Source organism: Somniosus microcephalus, chromosome 8 (genome assembly GCF_052327205.1).
Source record: "Somniosus microcephalus isolate GS21.2 chromosome 8, FLI_Smic_1.0, whole genome shotgun sequence".
Lineage (NCBI taxonomy): Eukaryota > Metazoa > Chordata > Chondrichthyes > Squaliformes > Somniosidae > Somniosus > Somniosus microcephalus.
In genome coordinates, this window is record NC_140994.1 from 2719058 (window position 1) to 2743413 (window position 24356).

Sequence of the window (24356 nt, forward strand, 5' to 3'; positions counted from 1 at the left end):
TAGGACCCATGCGGGTTCCCATAGCAACACCTTTAATTTGGAGGAAGTGGGTGGAGTCAAAGGAGAAGTTGTTCAATGTGAGAACAAGTTCAGCCAGGCGGAGGAGGGTGGTGGTGGATGGGGACTGGTTGGGCCTCTGTTCAAGGAAGAAGCGGAGTGCCCTCAGGCCATCCTGGTGGGGGATGGAGGTGTAGAGGGATTGTACGTCCATGGTGAAAAGGAGACGGTTGGGGCCAGGAAACTGTTAAAGTGGCGGAGGGCGTCTGAAGCGTCGCGGATGTAGGTGGGAAGAGACTGGACAAGGGGAGAAAAGATAGAGTCGAGATAGGAAGAGATAAGTTCCGTGGGGCAAGAACAGGCTGAAACGATGGGTCTACCAGGGCAGTCCTGTTTGTGGATCTTGGGAAGGAGGTAGAAGCGGGCTGTGCGGGGTTGGGGAACTATGAGGTTGGTGGCAGCGGGGGGGGGGGGGGAGGTCTCCAGAGGAGGTGAGGTCAGTGACAGTCTTGGAAACGGTGGTTTGATGTTCGGTAGTGGGGTCATGGTCCAGGGGGAGGTAGGAGGAGGTGTCGGAGAGTTGGCGTTCAGCTTCCGCTAGGTAGAGGTCGGTTCGCCAAACAACAACAGCACCACCCTTGTCAGCGGGTTTAATGACAATGTCAGGGTTGGATCTAAGAGAATGGAGTGCTGCAAGTTCAGAGGGAGGTAGGTTGGAGTGAGTGAGGGGAGCAGAGAAATGGAGACGGCCGATGTCACGGCGGCAGTTTGCAATGAAAAGATCTAGAGAGGGTAAGAGGCCGGGGGGAGGGGTCCAGGTAGAACGAGAATTCTGAAAGCGGGAGAAAGGGTCAGCCGTGCGGGGGGAAGACTCCTGGCCAGAGAAGTGGGCACGGAGACAAAGGCGGTGGAAAAAGAGCTCAACATCGTGCCGAGCTCGAAATTCATTGCGATGGGGGCGTAAGGGGATGAAGGTCAGGCCTTTGCTCAGGACTGATCATTCGGGGTCAGAGAGGGGAAGGTCAGAAGGGATAGTGAAAACACGGCAGGTGGTGAGATTGGAAGAAGGGATGGGGGGTCAGAGGAAAGTGAAAGGGAAGAAGGTTCCAGCAAGGTGTTGGTGTCCAAGAGTTGTTGAAGCTTGCGATCCTTGACACCTGAAAGGAAGAAAAAAAGTTCTTTGTTAAAGCGTCGGATGAGTCGAAGGATGAAATGGAACTGCGGACCAGGACAACTTTGAGATAGAGTCAGTCGGTGCTGCTGAAGAGAGAGGTCGAGAGTGTTCATGTGGCGGTGCATGGCACTTGGAGAGGCAAGGATTAATCAGGGATAGTCAGCATGACTTTGTCAAGGGAAGATCATGTCTGACTAATTTGATTGAATTTTTCGAGGGGGTTCCTCCTCTATGCAGACGACCTGGTTCTGCTGTCACCAACTAAGGAGGGTCTACAGCAGAACCTGGATCTGCTGGAGTCGTACTGCCAGACTTGGGCCCTGACAATAAATCCCCAAAAAACCAAAGTTCTTGTGTTCCAGCAAAGATCCAGACATCAGGGACCCAAAATAAATTTCACACTAGGAACAACCAAAATTGAACAAACCACTAACTACACATACTTGGGCTTAAAAATCAGTTCTACGGGAAACTTCAAACTGGCTGTGAATGAACTGAAAGAGAAAGCAAGAAGGGCTTTCTATGCCATTAAAAGATCAATCCAAATAGAAATCCCAATTAGCATTTGGCTCAAAATTTTCAAATCAGTAATTGAACCAATTGCACTCTATGGCAGTGAGGTATGGGGACCGCTAACACAACAAGAATTTGCAAAATGGGACAAACACCCAATTGAGATCCTACATGCAGAATTCTGTAAAAGTATCCTCCGGACTCAAAGGAAAACAGTAAACAATGCATGCAGGGCGGAACTAGGCCAATATCCATTAATAATCACTATCCAAAAAAGAGCCACCAAATTTTGGAATCACCTACAAATGAGCAACCCCCAATGCTATCACTACGACGCCCTGAAATGCCAAGAGCTGACCATAAAGAAGAATACCCTCAGTCAACTAGTCCTGGGACTCAGTGAAGTAACTACTAACACTACTAACAATAACCAGCCCCAGGACAGTGACAGGGTAACACAAAGAATTCGACCCAACACAATCGTCGCTAAGCAAAAGGAAAAATATCTGACATATTGGGCAGAAACAACAAAAACCCAAAGCAAACTCAATTGCTACTTGGCCCTAAACAGACAATACAACATAGCTGATTACCTGACCATGGTAAAGGATAACAAACTGAGAAGAACCTTGACAAGGTACAGACTTAGCGAACATAGCCTGGCGATCGAAAAAGGTAGACACAGGCAGACCCGGCTACCAAGAGAGAACAGGATATGCTCTCACTGCAGTCAGGGAGTGGTGGAGACAGAGATGCACTTCCTCACAGCTTGTAGAAAATATCAGGGCATAAGGGAGAATTTCTACCCAAAATTTACAAAAATATGCCCGGAATTCAGAAAATTGAATGACGACCAAAAACTCCCATACCTACTAGGGGAAGAGAGAAGTTGCATAACACTGGCGGCACACTATGTTACAGCTTGCCATAAACAGAGGGACAACCACTAAAGATAAGATAAGAGTATATATAAATTATATGAAAGTATATTTATACACTCAGGGATATATCTGTTTATACACTGTATGGATAGATCTGTATTTTTGTGAACAAACATGAATGTTTTCCGATGCTTTGGCAACATAAGATGTAACTTGTCATGCCAATAAAGCGATTTGAATTGAATTGAATTGAATTGAATTGACTAGGTGTGTGGATGAGGGTAGTGCAGTGGATGTGGTTTACATGGATTTCAGTAAGGCTTTCGATAAAGTCCCGCATAGGAGACTGGTCAAGAAGGTAAGAGCCCATGGGATCCAGGGTGCCTTGGCACATTGGATCCAAAACTGGCTTAGTGGCAGAAGGCAGAGGCTGATGGTCGAAGGTTGTTTTTGTGACTGGAAGCCTGTGTCCAGTGGGGTACCGCAGGGATCGGTGCTGGGTCCCTTGCTGTTTGTGGTCTACATTAATGATTTGGATGTGAATGTAAAAGGTATGATCAGTAAGTTCGCAGATGACACGAAAATTGGTGGGGTGGTAAATAGCGAGGAGGGTAGCCTCAGTCTGCAGGACAATATAGATGGGTTGGTCAGATGGGCGGAACAGTGGCAAATGGAATTTAACCCTGAAAAGTGTGAGGTGATGCATTTTGGAGGGACTAACAAGGCAAGGGAATACACAATGAATGGTAAGACCCTAGGAAAGACAGAGGATCAGAGGGACCTTGGTGTGCATGTACATAGATCCCTGAAGGCAGCAGAACAGGTGGATAAGGTGGTTAAAAAGGCATGTGGGATACTTGCCTTCATTAGCCGAGGCATAGAATATAAGAGCAGGGAGGTTATGATGGAGCTGTACAAAATGCTGGTTAGGCCACAGCTGGAATGCTGCATGCAGTTCTGGTTGCCACACTATAGGAAGGATGTGATTGCTTTGGAGAGGGTGCAGAGGAGATTCACCAGGATGTTACCTGGGATGGAGCGCTTCAGCTATGAAGAGAGACTGGACAGGCTGGGGTTGTTTTCCTTGGAGCAGAGAAGGCTGAGGGGGGACCTGATTGAGGTGTACAAAATTATGAGGGACATAGATAGGGTAGATAGAAAGGAACTTTTCCCCTTAGTAGAGGGGTCAATAACAAGGGGGTATAGTTTCAAGGTAAGGGGCAGGGGGTTTAGAGGGGATTTGAGGAAGAACTTTTTCACCCAGAGGGTGGTTGGAATCTGGAACTCACTGCCTGAAAGGGTGGTCGAGGCAGGAACCCTCACAACATTCAAGAAGCATTTGATGAGCACTTGAAATGACATAGCATACAAGGCTACAGACCAAATGCTAGAAAATGGGATTAGAATAGACAGGGCTTGATGGCCGGCACAGACACGATGGGCCGAAGGGCCTCTTTCTGTGCTGTATAACTCTAAGAGCAGTAACTGGTGACTTGTCTCATGGCTGTTTGTGGGATCTTGCTGTGCTCACAGCTTCCCGCATAACAATAGTAAAGATTCTTCAAAAGGCAGAGCTGGGGAGGTTGTGAAAGGCGCTATATAAATGCTCTGGTCCCACTCTGCCTCATTCAGCAGCAGCATTGATGCGCATGCGCCCGCCCGGGGACTACAACTCCCAGCAAGCAGCGCGCGGCCGAGCGGCACAGACGCAGTGCGAGGCGGCGGTTGGCGGGAGCGGTGAGTGTCCGCGCGGGAAACCGGCCCACCATTTATTACCGAATGAGTTGATTTATTTACCTCAGGTTTTCCAGTCCTGACTGCACCAAGTAAATGACGGGCTCGGGTTCTCCCGGCGGCGAGCTGCCCGCCCGCGGTGCGGACATTGCTGACCCACCGCAGCGGCATCCGGTCACTTTGGAGAAAGGTGACTTCAGTGTCCATCCCTGGGAATGGCCAGGCCAGGCCAGGCCAGGCCGGCCGGAGAGGGCGGGGTCACAACCTTCACCTCCGGGGACTGAGGTTGATTCCAGCCCCGGTTGACCAGCTGCCGGCCCGGGTGTGTTTGCATTAACGGATTGTTGTTGTTGTTCCCCAGGTGCTGCGGATCCATGGAGCGGCTCCTCACGGGGCCAGGGCTCGGGCTTCCCTCCGCAGCCCACAACTCCTGGTGTGGCGCTCAATGGGCAGTCCCGCTCCGGGGCCCCGGGGCATGTTGGAGCCAGTGGGGAAATGACACAGAATATAGAGCACAGAAACCGGCCATTCCGCCCGACCAGCCTGTGCTGCTGTTTATACTCCGAGCCTCCTCCCATTCCATCCAACTCCGCTCAGCCTAGCATATCTTAATATTCCCTTTACTCTCATGTACTCCTCTAGTTTCCTTTTGAAAGCATCTAAGTTATTTGCCTCAACCACTCCCTGTGGTAGCGAGTTCCACATTCTAACCACTCTCTGAGTAAAGAAATGTCATCTTATTTCACTATTGGATTTATTATGACTATCTTGTATTGATGGTCCCTAGTTTTAGATTCTCTCCACATCTACCCTGTCCAATCCAAACACAATTTTAAAAACTTCCATCAGGTCTCCTCTAAGTCTTCCCCTTTCTAAAGCAAAAAGCCCAACCTGTTCAATCTTTCCTGATCGCTGTAATCTCTTAGTTCTGGTACCATCCTTGTGAATCTTTGCACTTTCTCCAGTGATTCTAAGGCCTTTTTATAGTATGGACACCAGAACTGTGCCCAGTCCAGCAAGTGCGGCCTGACCAGGGTCCTATACAAGTTTAACATAACATACCTTCACTACTTTTCAATTCTATACCCCATGAAATAAATCCCAGCTTTGTTAGCATTTTAATTGCTTTTCTGACCTGTGATGCTGCTTTTAATGATTTGTTCACCTGTACCACCCAGTTTGGTATCACCTTTGCTCTTCTACCCCATTCAGCTTCTTATTTTTTAAGGTGTAGATGATGTTTCAGTTTCTCCTACCAAAGTGCATCACCTCACATTTTATCTATGTTAAAGTTCATTTGCCACTTAACTGTCCAGTGTGCAAGTTTTCTAATGCCTTCTTGTATTATGTTGCATTTTCCTCAGTGTTAGCTGCCCCCCCCCCCCCTTGGTGTCACCACTGTCACACTAGTGCAGTTCTGGAGCGCTCCTTTAAGGTTGGGATGTTGCAGCAGTGTAGAGGGAGCTTTACTCTCATCTACTGTGTTGTAGCTGACCTGGCAGTGCTTGATGCTGACATTGGGTGCCCGAAATGGTCAATGTTCCAGTCCTGGCAGTAACAACAACAGTATGTAGAAAGAAAAGATTCAGACAAAAGGCTGGGTGGGAAGGTGACTATTTTCTGTTACAAATAAGTGCTCCATTTACCTGATTTGTGCTGTTAGATCGCAGAGGACCAGCGTGCAAGAATGGAGAGTGTGAACTTCAGTTCCCCTTGTGGGTCTTCGGCGGCAGAACAATTGGAGTCAGGTGTTCAGACCCTAGCTCACAGAAACACGGCAGCGAGAACGGTGAGTCCAGCACTGTGAAATATTCTCTAGTCAAACTGAAGGAGTGCCTCGGCAGTCCTGGGCCCAACCATCTTCAGCTGCTTCATCAATGACCTCCACTCCAACATAAGGTCAGAAATAGGGTTGTTCGCTGATGACTGCCCAGTGTTCAGCGCCATTCACAACTCCTCAGATAATGAAGCAGTCCATGCCCGCATGCAACAAGACCTGGACGACATTCAGGCTTGGGCTGATAAGTGGCAGGTAACATTCGCACCACACAAGTGCCAGGCAATGACTATCTCCAACAAGCGAGAGTCTAACCACCGCCCCTTGATATTCAATGGCATTACCATCACCGAATCCCCCACCATCAACATCCTGGGGGGGTCACCATTGACCAGAAACTTAACTGGACCAGCCACATAAATACTGTGGCAACAAGAGCAGGTCAGAGGCTGGGTATTCTGCGGCGAGTGTCTCACCTCCCGACTCCCCAAAGCCTTTCTACCATCTACAAGACACAAGTAAGGAGTGTGATGGAATACTCTCCACTTGCCTGGATGAGTGCAGCTCCAACAACACTCAAGAAGCTCGACACCATCCAGGGCAAAGCAGCCCGCTTGATTGGCACCCCATCCACCACCTTAAACATTCACTCCCTCCACCACTGGCGTACCGTGGCTGCAGTGTGTACCATCTACAAGATGCACTGCAGCAACTCGCCAAGGCTTCTTCGGCAGCACCTCCCAAACCCGCGACCTCTTCCACTTAGAAGGACAAGGGCAGCAGGCGCACGGGAACACCACCACCTCAAAGTTCCCCTCCAAGTCACACATCATCCTGACTTAAAAGTATATCGCCGATCCTTCATCGTCGCTGGGTCAAAATCTTGAAACTCCCCCTCTAACAGCACTGTGGGAGTACCTTCACCACACGGACTGCAACAGTTCAAGAAGGCGGCTCACCACCACCTTCTCAAGGGCAATTAGGGATGGGCAATAAATGCTGGCCTTGCCAGCGACGCCCACATCCCGTGAACGAATATATATTAAAAAATTCTCAGCGAGCAAGTAGGAGGGGTTCCAATGTTTGCAAGTCTAACACAGCCACATGTAGCACAGGGAATGAGGCTTAGTGCCAGTCTCATTGCATCGTGCTGCAGCTGCGAGTGATCGGGTTCTCGGTCTTGCCCAGCGCTCCTCCTGGTCATCAGATGGTGTGGGATGCTGCATGGTGAGTTGCCCTCCATTTTATTTGCTTTCTTCTACCCACAAGTGTTAGTGCCTAAGAAGACGACTCCCCGCAAAAACATACCTAAAAGTTTGGCCCTGCCATATGGGTAATTTTAGGCATGAACTTATATATATGATGCAGAAATTTAAGGAAAGAAATTACATTTCTACAGAGCTTTTCACAACCTCAAGATGTCCCAAAGCGATTCACAGCCAATTAAATACTTTTGAAGTGTAGTCACTGTTGTAATGTAGGAAACACGGCACAAGATCCCACGTACACCATTGAGATAATGACCAGATAATCTGTTTTAGTGATGTTGGTTGAGGGATAAATATTGGCCCCAGGACACCGGGGAGAACTCCCCTGCCCTTCTTCGAATAGTGACATAGGACCTTTACATCCACCTGAGAGGACAGATGGGGCCTCGGTTTAAGATCTCATCTGAACGACAGTACCTCCGACAGTGCACACTCCCTCAGCGCTGCCCCTCCGACAGTGCGGCGCTCCCTCGGCGCGGCCCCTCCGACAGTGCGGCGCTCCCTCGGCGCGGCCCCTCCGACAGTGCGGCGCTCCCTCGGCGCGGCCCCTCCGACAGTGCGGCGCTCCCTCGGCGCGGCCCCTCCGACAGTGCGGCGCTCCCTCGGCGCGGCCCCTCCGACAGTGCGGCGCTCCCTCGGCGCGGCCCCTCCGACAGTGCGGCGCTCCCTCGGCGCGGCCCCTCCGACAGTGCGGCGCTCCCTCGGCGCGGCCCCTCCGACAGTGCGGCGCTCCCTCGGCGCGGCCCCTCCGACAGTGCGGCGCTCCCTCGGCGCGGCCCCTCCGACAGTGCGGCGCTCCCTCGGCGCGGCCCCTCCGACAGTGCGGCGCTCCCTCGGCGCGGCCCCTCCGACAGTGCGGCGCTCCCTCGGCGCGGCCCCTCCGACAGTGCGGCGCTCCCTCGGCGCGGCCCCTCCGACAGTGCGGCGCTCCCTCGGCGCGGCCCCTCCGACAGTGCGGCGCTCCCTCGGCGCGGCCCCTCCGACAGTGCGGCGCTCCCTCGGCGCGGCCCCTCCGACAGTGCGGCGCTCCCTCGGCGCGGCCCCTCCGACAGTGCGGCGCTCCCTCGGCGCGGCCCCTCCGACAGTGCGGCGCTCCCTCGGCGCGGCCCCTCCGACAGTGCGGCGCTCCCTCGGCGCGGCCCCTCCGACAGTGCGGCGCTCCCTCGGCGCGGCCCCTCCGACAGTGCGGCGCTCCCTCGGCGCGGCCCCTCCGACAGTGCGGCGCTCCCTCGGCGCGGCCCCTCCGACAGTGCGGCGCTCCCTCGGCGCGGCCCCTCCGACAGTGCGGCGCTCCCTCGGCGCGGCCCCTCCGACAGTGCGGCGCTCCCTCGGCGCGGCCCCAGAGCTCTGGTTGGTTCCTCGACATATTGGTCCAAGAAACCATCCCGTAAACACTCCAGGAATAATTCCTCCACAATATTGTTACTAATTTGGTTAGCCCAATTTATATGTTTATACTAAACTAAAATGGCAGGGGGTTGGGAACTTGAGCAGAGGGACAGAGGAAAGGGAAGCAAGGATAAAAGAAAAAGATAGGAAGGAGAAAAACAAAAGTGGCAGTCAGAGAAATCAACAGTTTAAATCAAACATGGCCACAGTAAATAATAATTCTAATAGGTCTAAGAGCGTTAAAAAAACAAGCCTGAAGGCTTTGTGTCTTAATGCGAGGAGCATTCATAATAAGGTGGATGAATTAGCTGCGCAAATAGAGGTGAACGATTGTGATTTGATTGGGATTATGGAAACATGGCTCCAGGGTGGCCAAGGCTGGGACCTCAACATCCAGGGGTATTCAATATTCAGGAAAGATAGGCAAAAAGGAAAGGGAGGTGGGGTAGCATTACTGGTTAAAGAAGGGATTAACACAATTGTAAGGAAGGATATTAGCTCTGACGATGTGGAATCTGTATGGGTAGAACTGAGAAATACCAAGGGGCAGAAAACGTTAGTGGGAGTGGTATATAGACCTCCAAACAGTAATGCAGAGGTTGGGGATGGCATTAAAAGGGAAATTAGAGAAGCGTGCCATCAGGGCACAGCAGTCATGGGTGACTTTAATCTACATATAAATTGGGCTAACCAAATTAGTAACAATATTGTGGAGGAGGAATTCCTGGAGTGTTTACGGGATGGTTTCCTGGACCAATATGTCGAGGAACCAACCAGAGATCAGGCCATCTTAGACTGGGTATTATGCAACGAGAAAGGATTAATGAACACTCTTGTTGTACGAGGCCCCTTGGGTCGGAGCGATCATAATATGATAGAATTCTTCATTAAGATGGAGAATGAAGTTGTTGACGCAGAGACTAGGGTCCTGAATTTAAATAAAGGAAACTACGATGGTCTGAGGCGCACGTTGGGTAGGATTGATTGGGGAATGTCACTCAAAGGGTTGACGGTTGATAGGCAATGGCAAACATTCAAAGACCGCTTGGATGAACTACAGAATTTGTTCATCCCAGTTTGGCATAAAAATAAAACAAAAAATGTGACTCAACCGTGGCTAACAAGGGAAATTAGGGATAGCATAAGATCCAAGGAGAGGACATATAAAATGGCCAGAAAAAGCAGTAAACCTGAGGATTGGGAGCAGTTTAGGATTCAACAAAGGAGGACAAAGGGATTAATTAAGAAAGGGGAAATAGAATATGAGAGTAAGCTTGCAGAGAACATAAAAACTGACTGTAAAAGCTTTTATAGATATGTGAAGAGAAAAAGATTGGTGAAGTCAAGCGTAGGTCCCTTGCAGTCAGAATCAGGGGAATTTATAATGGGGAACAAAGAAATGGCAGACCAATTAAATATATATTTTGGTTCTGTCTTCACAAAGAAGGACACAAATAACCTCCCAGAGATGTCGGGGAACATAGGGACCGATGAAAGGGATGAACTGAAAGAAATCAGTATTGGTAGGGAAATGGTGTTAAGGAAATTGATGGGATTGAAGGCCGATAAATCCCCAGGGCCTGATAATCTACATCCTAGGGTACTTAAGGAAGTGGCCCTAGAAATAGTAGATGCATTGCTGATCATCTTCCAGATTCCATCAAATGTTGGAACAGTACCCATGGATTGGAGGGTACCTAATGTTACCCCACTATTCAAAAAAGGTGGTAGAGAGAAAACGGGGAATTACAGACCGGTAAGCCTGACATCGGTAGTGGGGAAAATGCTAGAGTCCATTATAAAAGATGTAATAGCAGAGCACTTGGAAAACAGTGACAGGATCGGACAAAGTCAACATGGATTTACAAAGGGTAAATCGTGCTTGACTAATCTGGAATTTTTTGAGGATGTAACTGGTAAAATAGATAAGGGAGAACCAGTGGCTGTGGTGTATTTGGACTTTCAGAAGGCTTTCGATAAGGTCCTGCATAAGAGAATAGCGTGTAAAGTTAAGGCACATGGGATTGGGGGCAAGGTACTGACTTGGATAGAGAACTGATTGGCAGGCAGAAAGCAAAGAGTTGGAATAAACGGGTCTTTTTCCAAGTGGCAGGCAGTGATTAGTGGGGTACCGCAGGGATCGGTCCTTGGACCCCAGCTATTCACAATATATATTAATGATCTAGACAAGGGAACTAGATGTAATATCTCCAAATTTGCAGACGACACAAAGCTGGGTGGGCGTGTGTGCTGTGAGGAGGATGCAGAGAAACTCCAGGATGATTTGGACAGGTTGGGTGATTGGGCAGAAGCATGGCAGATGCAATATAACGTGGATAAATGTGAGGTTATCCACTTTGGTAGCAAAAACAGGAAGGCAGATTATTATCTGAATGGCAATAGATTGGGAGAAGGGGAAGTGCAACGCGACCTGGATGTCCTTGTGCACCAGTCGCTGAAGGTAAGCATGCAGGTGCAGCAGGCGGTTAAGAAAGCAAATGGTATGCTAGTCTTCGTAGCGAGAGGGTTTGAGTACAGGAACAAGGATGTCTTGCTGCAGTTGTACAGGGCCTTGGTGAGACCACATCTTGAGTATTGTGTCCAGTTTTGGTCGCCTTATCTGAGGAAGGATGTTCTTGCCATGGAAGGAGTGCAGCGAAGATTCACCAGGCTGATACCTGGGATGGCAGGAATGACGTATCAGGAGAGATTGGGTCGATTCGGCTTGTACTCGCTGGAGTTTAGAAGAATGAGAGGGGATCTCATCGAAACTTATAAAATTCTAACAGGACTAGACAGACTAGATGCAGGAAGGATGTTCCCGATGGTCGGGGAGTCTAGAACCAGGGGTCACAGTCTAAGGATAAGGGGTAAGCCATTTAGGACAGAGATTAGGAGGAATTTCTTCACCCAGAGAGTGGTGAACCTGTGGAATTCTCCACCACAGAAGGCAGTTGAGGCCAATTCATTAAATATATTCAAGAAGGAGTTGGATATATTTCTCAAGGCTAAAGGGATCAAGGTGTATGGGGAGAAAGCAGGGACAGGGTACTGAATTTGGATGATCAGCCATGATCTCATTGAATGGCGGAGCAGGCTCGAGGGGCCGAATGGCCTACTCCTGCTCCTATCTTCTATGTTTCTGTGCCCCTCCGACAGTGCGGCGCTCCCTCGGTACCGCCCCTCCGACAGTGCGGAGCTCCCTCGGTACCGCCCCTCCGACAGTGCGGCGCTCCCTCGGTACCGCCCCTCCGACAGTGCGGCGCTCCCTCGGTACCGCCCCTCCGACAGTGCGGCGCTCCCTCGGTACCGCCCCTCCGGCGCTCCCTCGGTACCGCCCCTCCGGCGCTCCCTCGGTACCGCCCCTCCGGCGCTCCCTCGGTACCGCCCCTCCGGCGCTCCCTCGGTACCGCCCCTCCGGCGCTCCCTCGGTACCGCCCCTCCGGCGCTCCCTCGGTACCGCCCCTCCGGCGCTCCCTCGGTGCCGCCCCTCCGGCGCTCCCTCGGTGCCGCCCCTCCGGCGCTCCCTCGGTGCCGCCCCTCCGGCGCTCCCTCGGTGCCGCCCCTCCGGCGCTCCCTCGGTGCCGCCCCTCCGGCGCTCCCTCGGTGCCGCCCCTCCGGCGCTCCCTCGGTGCCGCCCCTCCGGCGCTCCCTCGGTGCCGCCCCTCCGGCGCTCCCTCGGTGCCGCCCCTCCGGCGCTCCCTCGGTGCCGCCCCTCCGGCGCTCCCTCGGTGCCGCCCCTCCGGCGCTCCCTCGGTGCCGCCCCTCCGGCGCTCCCTCGGTGCCGCCCCTCCGGCGCTCCCTCGGTGCCGCCCCTCCGGCGCTCCCTCGGTGCCGCCCCTCCGGCGCTCCCTCGGTGCCGCCCCTCCGGCGCTCCCTCGGTGCCGCCCCTCCGGCGCTCCCTCGGTGCCGCCCCTCCGGCGCTCCCTCGGTGCCGCCCCTCCGGCGCTCCCTCGGTGCCGCCCCTCCGGCGCTCCCTCGGTGCCGGCGCTCCCTCGGTGCCGCCCCTCCGGCGCTCCCTCGGTGCCGGCGCTCCCTCGGTGCCGCCCCTCCGGCGCTCCCTCGGTGCCGCCCCTCCGGCGCTCCCTCGGTGCCGCCCCTCCGGCGCTCCCTCGGTGCCGCCCCTCCGGCGCTCCCTCGGCGCGGCCCCTCCGACAGTGCGGCGCTCCCTCGGCGCGGCCCCAGAGCTCTGGTTGGTTCCTCGACATATTGGTCCAAGAAACCATCCCGTAAACACTCCAGGAATAATTCCTCCACAATATTGTTACTAATTTGGTTAGCCCAATTTATATGTTTATACTAAACTAAAATGGCAGGGGGTTGGGAACTTGAGCAGAGGGACAGAGGAAAGGGAAGCAAGGATAAAAGAAAAAGATAGGAAGGAGAAAAACAAAAGTGGCAGTCAGAGAAATCAACAGTTTAAATCAAACATGGCCACAGTAAATAATAATTCTAATAGGTCTAAGAGCGTTAAAAAAACAAGCCTGAAGGCTTTGTGTCTTAATGCGAGGAGCATTCATAATAAGGTGGATGAATTAGCTGCGCAAATAGAGGTGAACGATTGTGATTTGATTGGGATTATGGAAACATGGCTCCAGGGTGGCCAAGGCTGGGACCTCAACATCCAGGGGTATTCAATATTCAGGAAAGATAGGCAAAAAGGAAAGGGAGGTGGGGTAGCATTACTGGTTAAAGAAGGGATTAACACAATTGTAAGGAAGGATATTAGCTCTGACGATGTGGAATCTGTATGGGTAGAACTGAGAAATACCAAGGGGCAGAAAACGTTAGTGGGAGTGGTATATAGACCTCCAAACAGTAATGCAGAGGTTGGGGATGGCATTAAAAGGGAAATTAGAGAAGCGTGCCATCAGGGCACAGCAGTCATGGGTGACTTTAATCTACATATAAATTGGGCTAACCAAATTAGTAACAATATTGTGGAGGAGGAATTCCTGGAGTGTTTACGGGATGGTTTCCTGGACCAATATGTCGAGGAACCAACCAGAGATCAGGCCATCTTAGACTGGGTATTATGCAACGAGAAAGGATTAATGAACACTCTTGTTGTACGAGGCCCCTTGGGTCGGAGCGATCATAATATGATAGAATTCTTCATTAAGATGGAGAATGAAGTTGTTGACGCAGAGACTAGGGTCCTGAATTTAAATAAAGGAAACTACGATGGTCTGAGGCGCACGTTGGGTAGGATTGATTGGGGAATGTCACTCAAAGGGTTGACGGTTGATAGGCAATGGCAAACATTCAAAGACCGCTTGGATGAACTACAGAATTTGTTCATCCCAGTTTGGCATAAAAATAAAACAAAAAATGTGACTCAACCGTGGCTAACAAGGGAAATTAGGGATAGCATAAGATCCAAGGAGAGGACATATAAAATGGCCAGAAAAAGCAGTAAACCTGAGGATTGGGAGCAGTTTAGGATTCAACAAAGGAGGACAAAGGGATTAATTAAGAAAGGGGAAATAGAATATGAGAGTAAGCTTGCAGAGAACATAAAAACTGACTGTAAAAGCTTTTATAGATATGTGAAGAGAAAAAGATTGGTGAAGTCAAGCGTAGGTCCCTTGCAGTCAGAATCAGGGGAATTTATAATGGGGAACAAAGAAATGGCAGACCAATTAAATATATATTTTGGTTCTGTCTTCACAAAGAAGGACACAAATAACCTCCCAGAGATGTCGGGGAACATAGGGACCGATGAAAGGGATGAACTGAAAGAAATCAGTATTGGTAGGGAAATGGTGTTAAGGAAATTGATGGGATTGAAGGCCGATAAATCCCCAGGGCCTGATAATCTACATCCTAGGGTACTTAAGGAAGTGGCCCTAGAAATAGTAGATGCATTGCTGATCATCTTCCAGATTCCATCAAATGTTGGAACAGTACCCATGGATTGGAGGGTACCTAATGTTACCCCACTATTCAAAAAAGGTGGTAGAGAGAAAACGGGGAATTACAGACCGGTAAGCCTGACATCGGTAGTGGGGAAAATGCTAGAGTCCATTATAAAAGATGTAATAGCAGAGCACTTGGAAAACAGTGACAGGATCGGACAAAGTCAACATGGATTTACAAAGGGTAAATCGTGCTTGACTAATCTGGAATTTTTTGAGGATGTAACTGGTAAAATAGATAAGGGAGAACCAGTGGCTGTGGTGTATTTGGACTTTCAGAAGGCTTTCGATAAGGTCCTGCATAAGAGAATAGCGTGTAAAGTTAAGGCACATGGGATTGGGGGCAAGGTACTGACTTGGATAGAGAACTGATTGGCAGGCAGAAAGCAAAGAGTTGGAATAAACGGGTCTTTTTCCAAGTGGCAGGCAGTGATTAGTGGGGTACCGCAGGGATCGGTCCTTGGACCCCAGCTATTCACAATATATATTAATGATCTAGACAAGGGAACTAGATGTAATATCTCCAAATTTGCAGACGACACAAAGCTGGGTGGGCGTGTGTGCTGTGAGGAGGATGCAGAGAAACTCCAGGATGATTTGGACAGGTTGGGTGATTGGGCAGAAGCATGGCAGATGCAATATAACGTGGATAAATGTGAGGTTATCCACTTTGGTAGCAAAAACAGGAAGGCAGATTATTATCTGAATGGCAATAGATTGGGAGAAGGGGAAGTGCAACGCGACCTGGATGTCCTTGTGCACCAGTCGCTGAAGGTAAGCATGCAGGTGCAGCAGGCGGTTAAGAAAGCAAATGGTATGCTAGTCTTCGTAGCGAGAGGGTTTGAGTACAGGAACAAGGATGTCTTGCTGCAGTTGTACAGGGCCTTGGTGAGACCACATCTTGAGTATTGTGTCCAGTTTTGGTCGCCTTATCTGAGGAAGGATGTTCTTGCCATGGAAGGAGTGCAGCGAAGATTCACCAGGCTGATACCTGGGATGGCAGGAATGACGTATCAGGAGAGATTGGGTCGATTCGGCTTGTACTCGCTGGAGTTTAGAAGAATGAGAGGGGATCTCATCGAAACTTATAAAATTCTAACAGGACTAGACAGACTAGATGCAGGAAGGATGTTCCCGATGGTCGGGGAGTCTAGAACCAGGGGTCACAGTCTAAGGATAAGGGGTAAGCCATTTAGGACAGAGATTAGGAGGAATTTCTTCACCCAGAGAGTGGTGAACCTGTGGAATTCTCCACCACAGAAGGCAGTTGAGGCCAATTCATTAAATATATTCAAGAAGGAGTTGGATATATTTCTCAAGGCTAAAGGGATCAAGGTGTATGGGGAGAAAGCAGGGACAGGGTACTGAATTTGGATGATCAGCCATGATCTCATTGAATGGCGGAGCAGGCTCGAGGGGCCGAATGGCCTACTCCTGCTCCTATCTTCTATGTTTCTGTGCCCCTCCGACAGTGCGGCGCTCCCTCGGTACCGCCCCTCCGACAGTGCGGAGCTCCCTCGGTACCGCCCCTCCGACAGTGCGGCGCTCCCTCGGTACCGCCCCTCCGACAGTGCGGCGCTCCCTCGGTACCGCCCCTCCGACAGTGCGGCGCTCCCTCGGTACCGCCCCTCCGACAGTGCGGCGCTCCCTCGGTACCGCCCCTCCGGCGCTCCCTCGGTACCGCCCCTCCGGCGCTCCCTCGGTACCGCCCCTCCGGCGCTCCCTCGGTACCGCCCCTCCGGCGCTCCCTCGGTACCGCCCCTCCGGCGCTCCCTCGGTACCGCCCCTCCGGCGCTCCCTCGGTACCGCCCCTCCGGCGCTCCCTCGGTACCGCCCCTCCGGCGCTCCCTCGGTACCGCCCCTCCGGCGCTCCCTCGGTACCGCCCCTCCGGCGCTCCCTCGGTACCGCCCCTCCGGCGCTCCCTCGGTACCGCCCCTCCGGCGCTCCCTCGGTGCCGCCCCTCCGGCGCTCCCTCGGTGCCGCCCCTCCGGCGCTCCCTCGGTGCCGCCCCTCCGGCGCTCCCTCGGTGCCGCCCCTCCGGCGCTCCCTCGGTGCCGCCCCTCCGGCGCTCCCTCGGTTCCGGCGCTCCCTCGGTGCCGCCCCTCCGGCGCTCCCTCGGTGCCGCCCCTCCGGCGCTCCCTCGGTGCCGCCCCTCCGGCGCTCCCTCGGTGCCGCCCCTCCGGCGCTCCCTCGGTGCCGCCCCTCCGGCGCTCCCTCGGTGCCGCCCCTCCGGCGCTCCCTCGGTGCCGCCCCTCCGGCGCTCCCTCGGTGCCGCCCCTCCGGCGCTCCCTCGGTGCCGCCCCTCCGGCGCTCCCTCGGCGCGGCCCCTCCGACAGTGCGACGCTCCCTCGGCGCGGCCCCAGAGCTCTGGTTGGTTCCTCGACATATTGGTCCAAGAAACCATCCCGTAAACACTCCAGGAATAATTCCTCCACAATATTGTTACTAATTTGGTTAGCCCAATTTATATGTTTATACTAAACTAAAATGGCAGGGGGTTGGGAACTTGAGCAGAGGGACAGAGGAAAGGGAAGCAAGGATAAAAGAAAAAGATAGGAAGGAGAAAAACAAAAGTGGCAGTCAGAGAAATCAACAGTTTAAATCAAACATGGCCACAGTAAATAATAATTCTAATAGGTCTAAGAGCGTTAAAAAAACAAGCCTGAAGGCTTTGTGTCTTAATGCGAGGAGCATTCATAATAAGGTGGATGAATTAGCTGCGCAAATAGAGGTGAACGATTGTGATTTGATTGGGATTATGGAAACATGGCTCCAGGGTGGCCAAGGCTGGGACCTCAACATCCAGGGGTATTCAATATTCAGGAAAGATAGGCAAAAAGGAAAGGGAGGTGGGGTAGCATTACTGGTTAAAGAAGGGATTAACACAATTGTAAGGAAGGATATTAGCTCTGACGATGTGGAATCTGTATGGGTAGAACTGAGAAATACCAAGGGGCAGAAAACGTTAGTGGGAGTGGTATATAGACCTCCAAACAGTAATGCAGAGGTTGGGGATGGCATTAAAAGGGAAATTAGAGAAGCGTGCCATCAGGGCACAGCAGTCATGGGTGACTTTAATCTACATATAAATTGGGCTAACCAAATTAGTAACAATATTGTGGAGGAGGAATTCCTGGAGTGTTTACGGGATGGTTTCCTGGACCAATATGTCGAGGAACCAACCAGAGATCAGGCCATCTTAGACTGGGTATTATGCAACGAGAAAGGATTAATGAACACTCTTGTTGTACGAGGCCCCTTGGGTCGGAGCGATCATAATATGATAGAATTCTTCATTAAGATGGAGAATGAAGTTGTTGACGCAGAGACTAGGGTCCTGAATTTAAATAAAGGAAACTACGATGGTCTGAGGCGCACGTTGGGTAGGATTGATTGGGGAATGTCACTCAAAGGGTTGACGGTTGATAGGCAATGGCAAACATTCAAAGACCGCTTGGATGAACTACAGAATTTGTTCATCCCAGTTTGGCATAAAAATAAAACAAAAAATGTGACTCAACCGTGGCTAACAAGGGAAATTAGGGATAGCATAAGATCCAAGGAGAGGACATATAAAATGGCCAGAAAAAGCAGTAAACCTGAGGATTGGGAGCAGTTTAGGATTCAACAAAGGAGGACAAAGGGATTAATTAAGAAAGGGGAAATAGAATATGAGAGTAAGCTTGCAGAGAACATAAAAACTGACTGTAAAAGCTTTTATAGATATGTGAAGAGAAAAAGATTGGTGAAGTCAAGCGTAGGTCCCTTGCAGTCAGAATCAGGGGAATTTATAATGGGGAACAAAGAAATGGCAGACCAATTAAATATATATTTTGGTTCTGTCTTCACAAAGAAGGACACAAATAACCTCCCAGAGATGTCGGGGAACATAGGGACCGATGAAAGGGATGAACTGAAAGAAATCAGTATTGGTAGGGAAATGGTGTTAAGGAAATTGATGGGATTGAAGGCCGATAAATCCCCAGGGCCTGATAATCTACATCCTAGGGTACTTAAGGAAGTGGCCCTAGAAATAGTAGATGCATTGCTGATCATCTTCCAGATTCCATCAAATGTTGGAACAGTACCCATGGATTGGAGGGTACCTAATGTTACCCCACTATTCAAAAAAGGTGGTAGAGAGAAAACGGGGAATTACAGACCGGTAAGCCTGACATCGGTAGTGGGGAAAATGCTAGAGTCCATTATAAAAGATGTAATAGCAGAGCACTTGGAAAACAGTGACAGGATCGGACAAAGTCAACATGGATTTACAAAGGGTAAATCGTGCTTGACTAATCTGGAATTTTTTGAGGATGTAACTGGTAAAATAGATAAGGGAGAACCAGTGGCTGTGGTGTATTTGGACTTTCAGAAGGCTTTCGATAAGGTCCTGCATAAGAGAATAGCGTGTAAAGTTAAGGCACATGGGATTGGGGGCAAGGTACTGACTTGGATAGAGAACTGATTGGCAGGCAGAAAGCAAAGAGTTGGAATAAACGGGTCTTTTTCCAAGTGGCAGGCAGTGATTAGTGGGGTACCGCAGGGATCGGTCCTTGGACCCCAGCTATTCACAATATATATTAATGATCTAGACAAGGGAACTAGATGTAATATCTCCAAATTTGCAGACGACACAAAGCTGGGTGGGCGTGTGTGCTGTGAGGAGGATGCAGAGAAACTCCAGGATGATTTGGACAGGTTGGGTGATTGGGCAGAAGCATGGCAGATGCAATATAACGTGGATAAATGTGAGGTTATCCACTTTGGTAGCAAAAACAGGAAGGCAGATTATTATCTGAATGGCAATAGATTGGGAGAAGGGGAAGTGCAACGCGACCTGGATGTCCTTGTGCACCAGTCGCTGAAGGTAAGCATGCAGGTGCAGCAGGCGGTTAAGAAAGCAAATGGTATGCTAGTCTTCGTAGCGAGAGGGTTTGAGTACAGGAACAAGGATGTCTTGCTGCAGTTGTACAGGGCCTTGGTGAGACCACATCTTGAGTATTGTGTCCAGTTTTGGTCGCCTTATCTGAGGAAGGATGTTCTTGCCATGGAAGGAGTGCAGCGAAGATTCACCAGGCTGATACCTGGGATGGCAGGAATGACGTATCAGGAGAGATTGGGTCGATTCGGCTTGTACTCGCTGGAGTTTAGAAGAATGAGAGGGGATCTCATCGAAACTTATAAAATTCTAACAGGACTAGACAGACTAGATGCAGGAAGGATGTTCCCGATGGTCGGGGAGTCTAGAACCAGGGGTCACAGCCTAAGGATAAGGGGTAAGCCATTTAGGACTGAGATGAGGAGGAATTTCTTCACCCAGAGAGTGGTGAACCTGTGGAATTCTCCACCACAGAAGGCAGTTGAGGCCAATTCATTAAATATATTCAAGAAGGAGTTGGATATATTTCTCAAGGCTAAAGGGATCAAGGTGTATGGGGAGAAAGCAGGGACAGGGTACTGAATTTGGATGATCAGCCATGATCTCATTGAATGGCGGAGCAGGCTCGAGGGGCCGAATGGCCTACTCCTGCTCCTATCTTCTATGTTTCTATGCCCCTCCGACAGTGTAGCGCTCCCTCAGTACTGCCCCTCCGACAGTGCGGCGCTCCCTCGGTACCGCCCCTCCGACAGTGCGGCGCTCCCTCGGTACCGCCCCTCCGACAGTGCGGCGCTCCCTCGGTACCGCCCCTCCGACAGTGCGGAGCTCCCTCGGTACCGCCCCTCCGACAGTGCGGCGCTCCCTCGGTACCGCCCCTCCGACAGTGCGGCGCTCCCTCGGTACCGCCCCTCCGACAGTGCGGAGCTCCCTCGGTACCGCCCCTCCGACAGTGCGGCGCTCCCTCGGTACCGCCCCTCCGACAGTGCGGCGCTCCCTCGGTACCGCCCCTCCGACAGTGCGGCGCTCCCTCGGTACCGCCCCTCCGACAGTGCGGCGCTCCCTCGGTACCGCCCCTCCGGCGCTCCCTCGGTACCGCCCCTCCGGCGCTCCCTCGGTACCGCCCCTCCGGCGCTCCCTCGGTACCGCCCCTCCGGCGCTCCCTCGGTACCGCCCCTCCGGCGCTCCCTCGGCACCGCCCCTCCGGCGCTCCCTCGGCACCGCCCCTCCGGCGCTCCCTCGGCGCCGCCCCTCCGGCGCTCCCTCGGCGCCGCCCCTCCGGCGCTCCCTCGGCGCCGCCCCTCCGGCGCTCCCTCGGCGCCGCCCCTCCGGCGCTCCCTCGGCACCGCCCCTCCGGCGCTCCCTCGGCACCGCCCCTCCGGCGCTCCCTCGGCACCGCCCCTCCGGCGCTCCCTCGGTACCGCCCCTCCGACAGTGCGGCGCTCCCTCAGTACTCCACTGGGAGTGCCAGCCTAGATTTTGTGCTCAGGTCTGTGGAGCGAGAGTGCTACCCACTGAGCCACGGCTGACACTTAGTGGGACAATGCAGTGTGCGGACATTCACTCAGGTGTGTAGCAACAGGTACGGCCTCAAACTGGTTACAAACCAAGCTGCCAGCTATTAATTTTGTTGCCTCTCTCTGTCAGCCGATGAGTGCCAGTCTCCGAGAGCGGCTGAAGAAAGCGCGCCGCTCCTTTAACTCTCCGTTCATAGTGCCAAAGCGGCTGAAGATCGAGAGTCAGGGCGAAGGCGGTGAAAGTTCGGACCCTGGCACTGACGTTAGTAACAGCCAGCTCCCCGGTGAAGCTTGTTCTCGGGATGGGGTGAGCACACGGACTGACAGCCGTTGCAATAAGACGGCGGATGAGCGGCCTGAGACGGGCGCCGTGGGGGAGGGGAAGAGTCCGGGACCATCCCGTGCAGCCGTATGGAACATCCGGACTCCTGCAAAGTCCCTGAGGCCTCATCCTTTGACCGTGAGTCTGGAACAGCAGCAGCTACTTGAGGAGAAGGCACGACTCCTGAGAGAAGTGAGAAAGAAAGAGGAGCTTCTTCGCAGGTTGAAAATGGTTCAGATGTACAGGGCAAAGGTTGGTGGCAACGCTGCTTAATATCGCTTCCAGATCACGCTGCACATGAGAAAACCCCAACAATTCCATTAATACAATGTTTGGCCGAGCCTCCACTAAACTTGACCCCAGCACTCACGCTCCCACTAGATTCATTTCCCCAGAGACTACGCGAGCACCCTCTGCTAGCCAGACACTCTTATTTCTCACACTATTTGGTGGATTTTATGGTATGTTGGAGCAGAGATGGTGACTTGTGTTATGCCAGATTCTGTTTCTTTCTTCCCTCTCTCCCTGGTTTGGTTTTACTGTTCTGGGTTGCCACTTACCAAACCCTTATTTGTGTTATAAAAACAGAAAATGCTGTTAATACTCAGCAGGTCAGGCCTTTGCATTATTTGCGTTTTCCTGCCGTTTCTTCTGGCCCCTTCAGTGCTGCCATTTCCTTTGACTCTCGTACTATGTATACCAGCTTCAGGGTCCACTGAGCTGTCTCCTTCACAACCTGGCTCTTGGCTGCCCTTCTCTCCTCGTATCGATTCAAAGGGGTCGCAGGCACCTGCGGATCGGGAGGGTCGGAGGTGCGGCCCCCCTCCCCACGCCGTGTGTGAACAGGCTCGATGCACAGTTTGAGACACTGCAGTGTATGACAGTGTCATCTCTTAGCTGGATATAGGGTCTGCAGTGACATGAGTTTAGCAGTGACATGAGTTTACCAGTCCCAGTCCGGTTATTGTGCTCACACTTGGCAGTGATTGCCACCGTTATACAGGGTGGCTGGTGTGAGAAAAACCCCTCACATTGGGGTGTGTGTGAGTGTACCCCCTCCCCTCCCCCGGCATCGAGTGTACCCCCTCCCCTCTCTTTCCCTCCCCCCCCCCCCCCCCCCCCTTCCTGGGCATCGAGTGTACCCCCTCCCCATCCCTCTCCCTCCCCCCCTTCCTGGGCATCGAGTGTTCCCCATCCCCCCCCCCCCCTTCCTGGGCATTGAGTGTACCCCCTCTTTCCCCCCCCCCCCCCCCTTCCTGGGCATCGAGTGTATCCCCCCCCGGGCATCGAGTGTACCCCCTCCCCCCCAATAGTGTGACCTCACCTTTGCGGTAATTATATGCACATTTGGTTTGCATTGGTCGTGTAGATTTGCAGCTGTTGAAATACTGGCTGCAGAAGGTTTTTGCCTCGCTGTGCTGCACAACCTCCATTGTCTGTCCTGGCTGCTTTGCTGTGCTCCCACCCGGTGTCCCCGGATTCGCTTTAGCTTATCCTCACTTTTACTGTAAAACCCACCTCGTGACCCAGCCTTTGGTCACCAATACCAGTCTCTGCCTCTCTCCATTTTTCCCTTGTGCCTCTGTGAAGCTCCTGGGGACGATTTTCTCCATTCATGGTGCTGCATTAAACGCACGTTATTTTTGTCAGACCCAGGCTACTCACTCCTGCTGCTGTTACTGCCCTTCACTTGTGGCTGACACAATCATCAAATACCGAGGGTGATGCATGTCTGAATTGCTGATGCGTTGGAACGTGTTTAACTGGGGATGAAATGGTGACTAACCTTTGGTGTGAGCTGTCGAGAGATTAATTTGATCTTGAGCTGTTGTCTCCCATGTGCTGTAAGTTACTTAAATCCCTTTGCTTGGATGAGGTGCCCAACACTGGGTTTGAGGATTTCTGGGGACAGTGGCCGTTGAGTAAGACCTCCTTAAACAAGTGTTTATGGTGCTGCACAGTCAGGGTTGGGGTCAGCCACAATACTGCATCAAGACCGATTTAGGTCTTGTAAAGTCCGAATGAGAAGACACACTTAAAATGGATGCTATTGAGGGTCAAATTTAGCACCTGCACACAAGGTGGGGATTATCTGAATCCTGGTGCAGTACCTTCAGGCCTCACTGTGATCCAGCCGCAAGACTGGAGGATGTCGATGAAAATGGTATCTGTGCTGTGCCTGATCGCACACTCCCAACTGAAGGAACACGGCCGAGAAATTACTCTCGTTCCTCTAATCTCTTCTACACGTATCTAGAGTTGTTGAAGTCTGCCGTGTGCTTCGGACATGTTTCAAACGCTTATCCGTTACATCTCGGGCCGTAGCATGTACCCGACTGATACTAACCGGTGACCACGTGTATTCCCAATAACTGACCAATAATGCCCATTTGGTGTTTCTTTCAGAATAACTTGGCAGAACTGGGGTCTCTGATAAAGAAATGGAGGAAAAGCAGCCAGACCTTGCTGTATGAACTGCAAGTGGCCCTTTCCACTGACTGCAAACCCACCCTGACCCAGCTCATAGACAGCCTGGCAGTAGAGGATCGACTCCTGCATTACAACAGGCTTGAGGAGGACTTCACGGATGCATGAGATCACTCCTGTCCTGAGAATCAGCAGCCTCGTTCACTACAAGCCATTTCTTTACCTTGCAGCCAGTAGCTTCCTGCACTGCCACAGGATGTTGTTTTATTATAAAGACTTCACTCCACTGGGTTATACTGTGTGTCTTAGTTTTTTTCTGAAGTTGCGTGTTGCTGCTGTGTTTTCTCTATTGGACGGGTACAGCACTGAGTTTTTTTCTGAAGTTGCGTGTTGCTGCTGTTTTCTCTATTGGGGACGGGTACAGCACTGAGTTTTTCTGAAGTTGCGTGTTGCTGCTGTGTTTTCTCTATTGGGGAAGGGTACAGCACTGTGGGTCCATGGACCTCTCTCCAGCCATCCCGGATGCTACTTTAATTGGCCAGTGGGGAGAGGAGAAGGT

General features: G+C 51.9%; 1 protein-coding gene across 3 annotated transcripts; it reads left to right on the forward strand.

The window, feature by feature from the left end:
• The first annotated feature begins 4205 nt into the window (after positions 1 to 4205).
• sfr1 (SWI5-dependent homologous recombination repair protein 1) lies at positions 4206 to 24088 on the forward strand. 3 transcript variants are annotated; one of them, XM_085994132.1, is made up of 4 exons: positions 4206 to 4302; positions 5963 to 6088; positions 21179 to 21622; positions 23777 to 24088. In XM_085994132.1, the coding sequence occupies exons 2-4, from the start codon at positions 5987 to 5989 to the stop codon at positions 23963 to 23965; spliced, it is 735 nt and encodes a 244-aa protein (XP_085850258.1). In that variant the 5' UTR covers positions 4206 to 4302; positions 5963 to 5986; the 3' UTR covers positions 23966 to 24088. The 3 variants fall into 3 exon arrangements, with proteins under 3 accessions (XP_085850258.1, XP_085850259.1, XP_085850260.1); XM_085994133.1 differs by lacking the exon at positions 4206 to 4302 and adding an exon at positions 4318 to 4489; XM_085994134.1 differs by lacking the exon at positions 4206 to 4302 and adding an exon at positions 4533 to 4621.
• Positions 24089 to 24356: the final 268 nt, after the last annotated feature.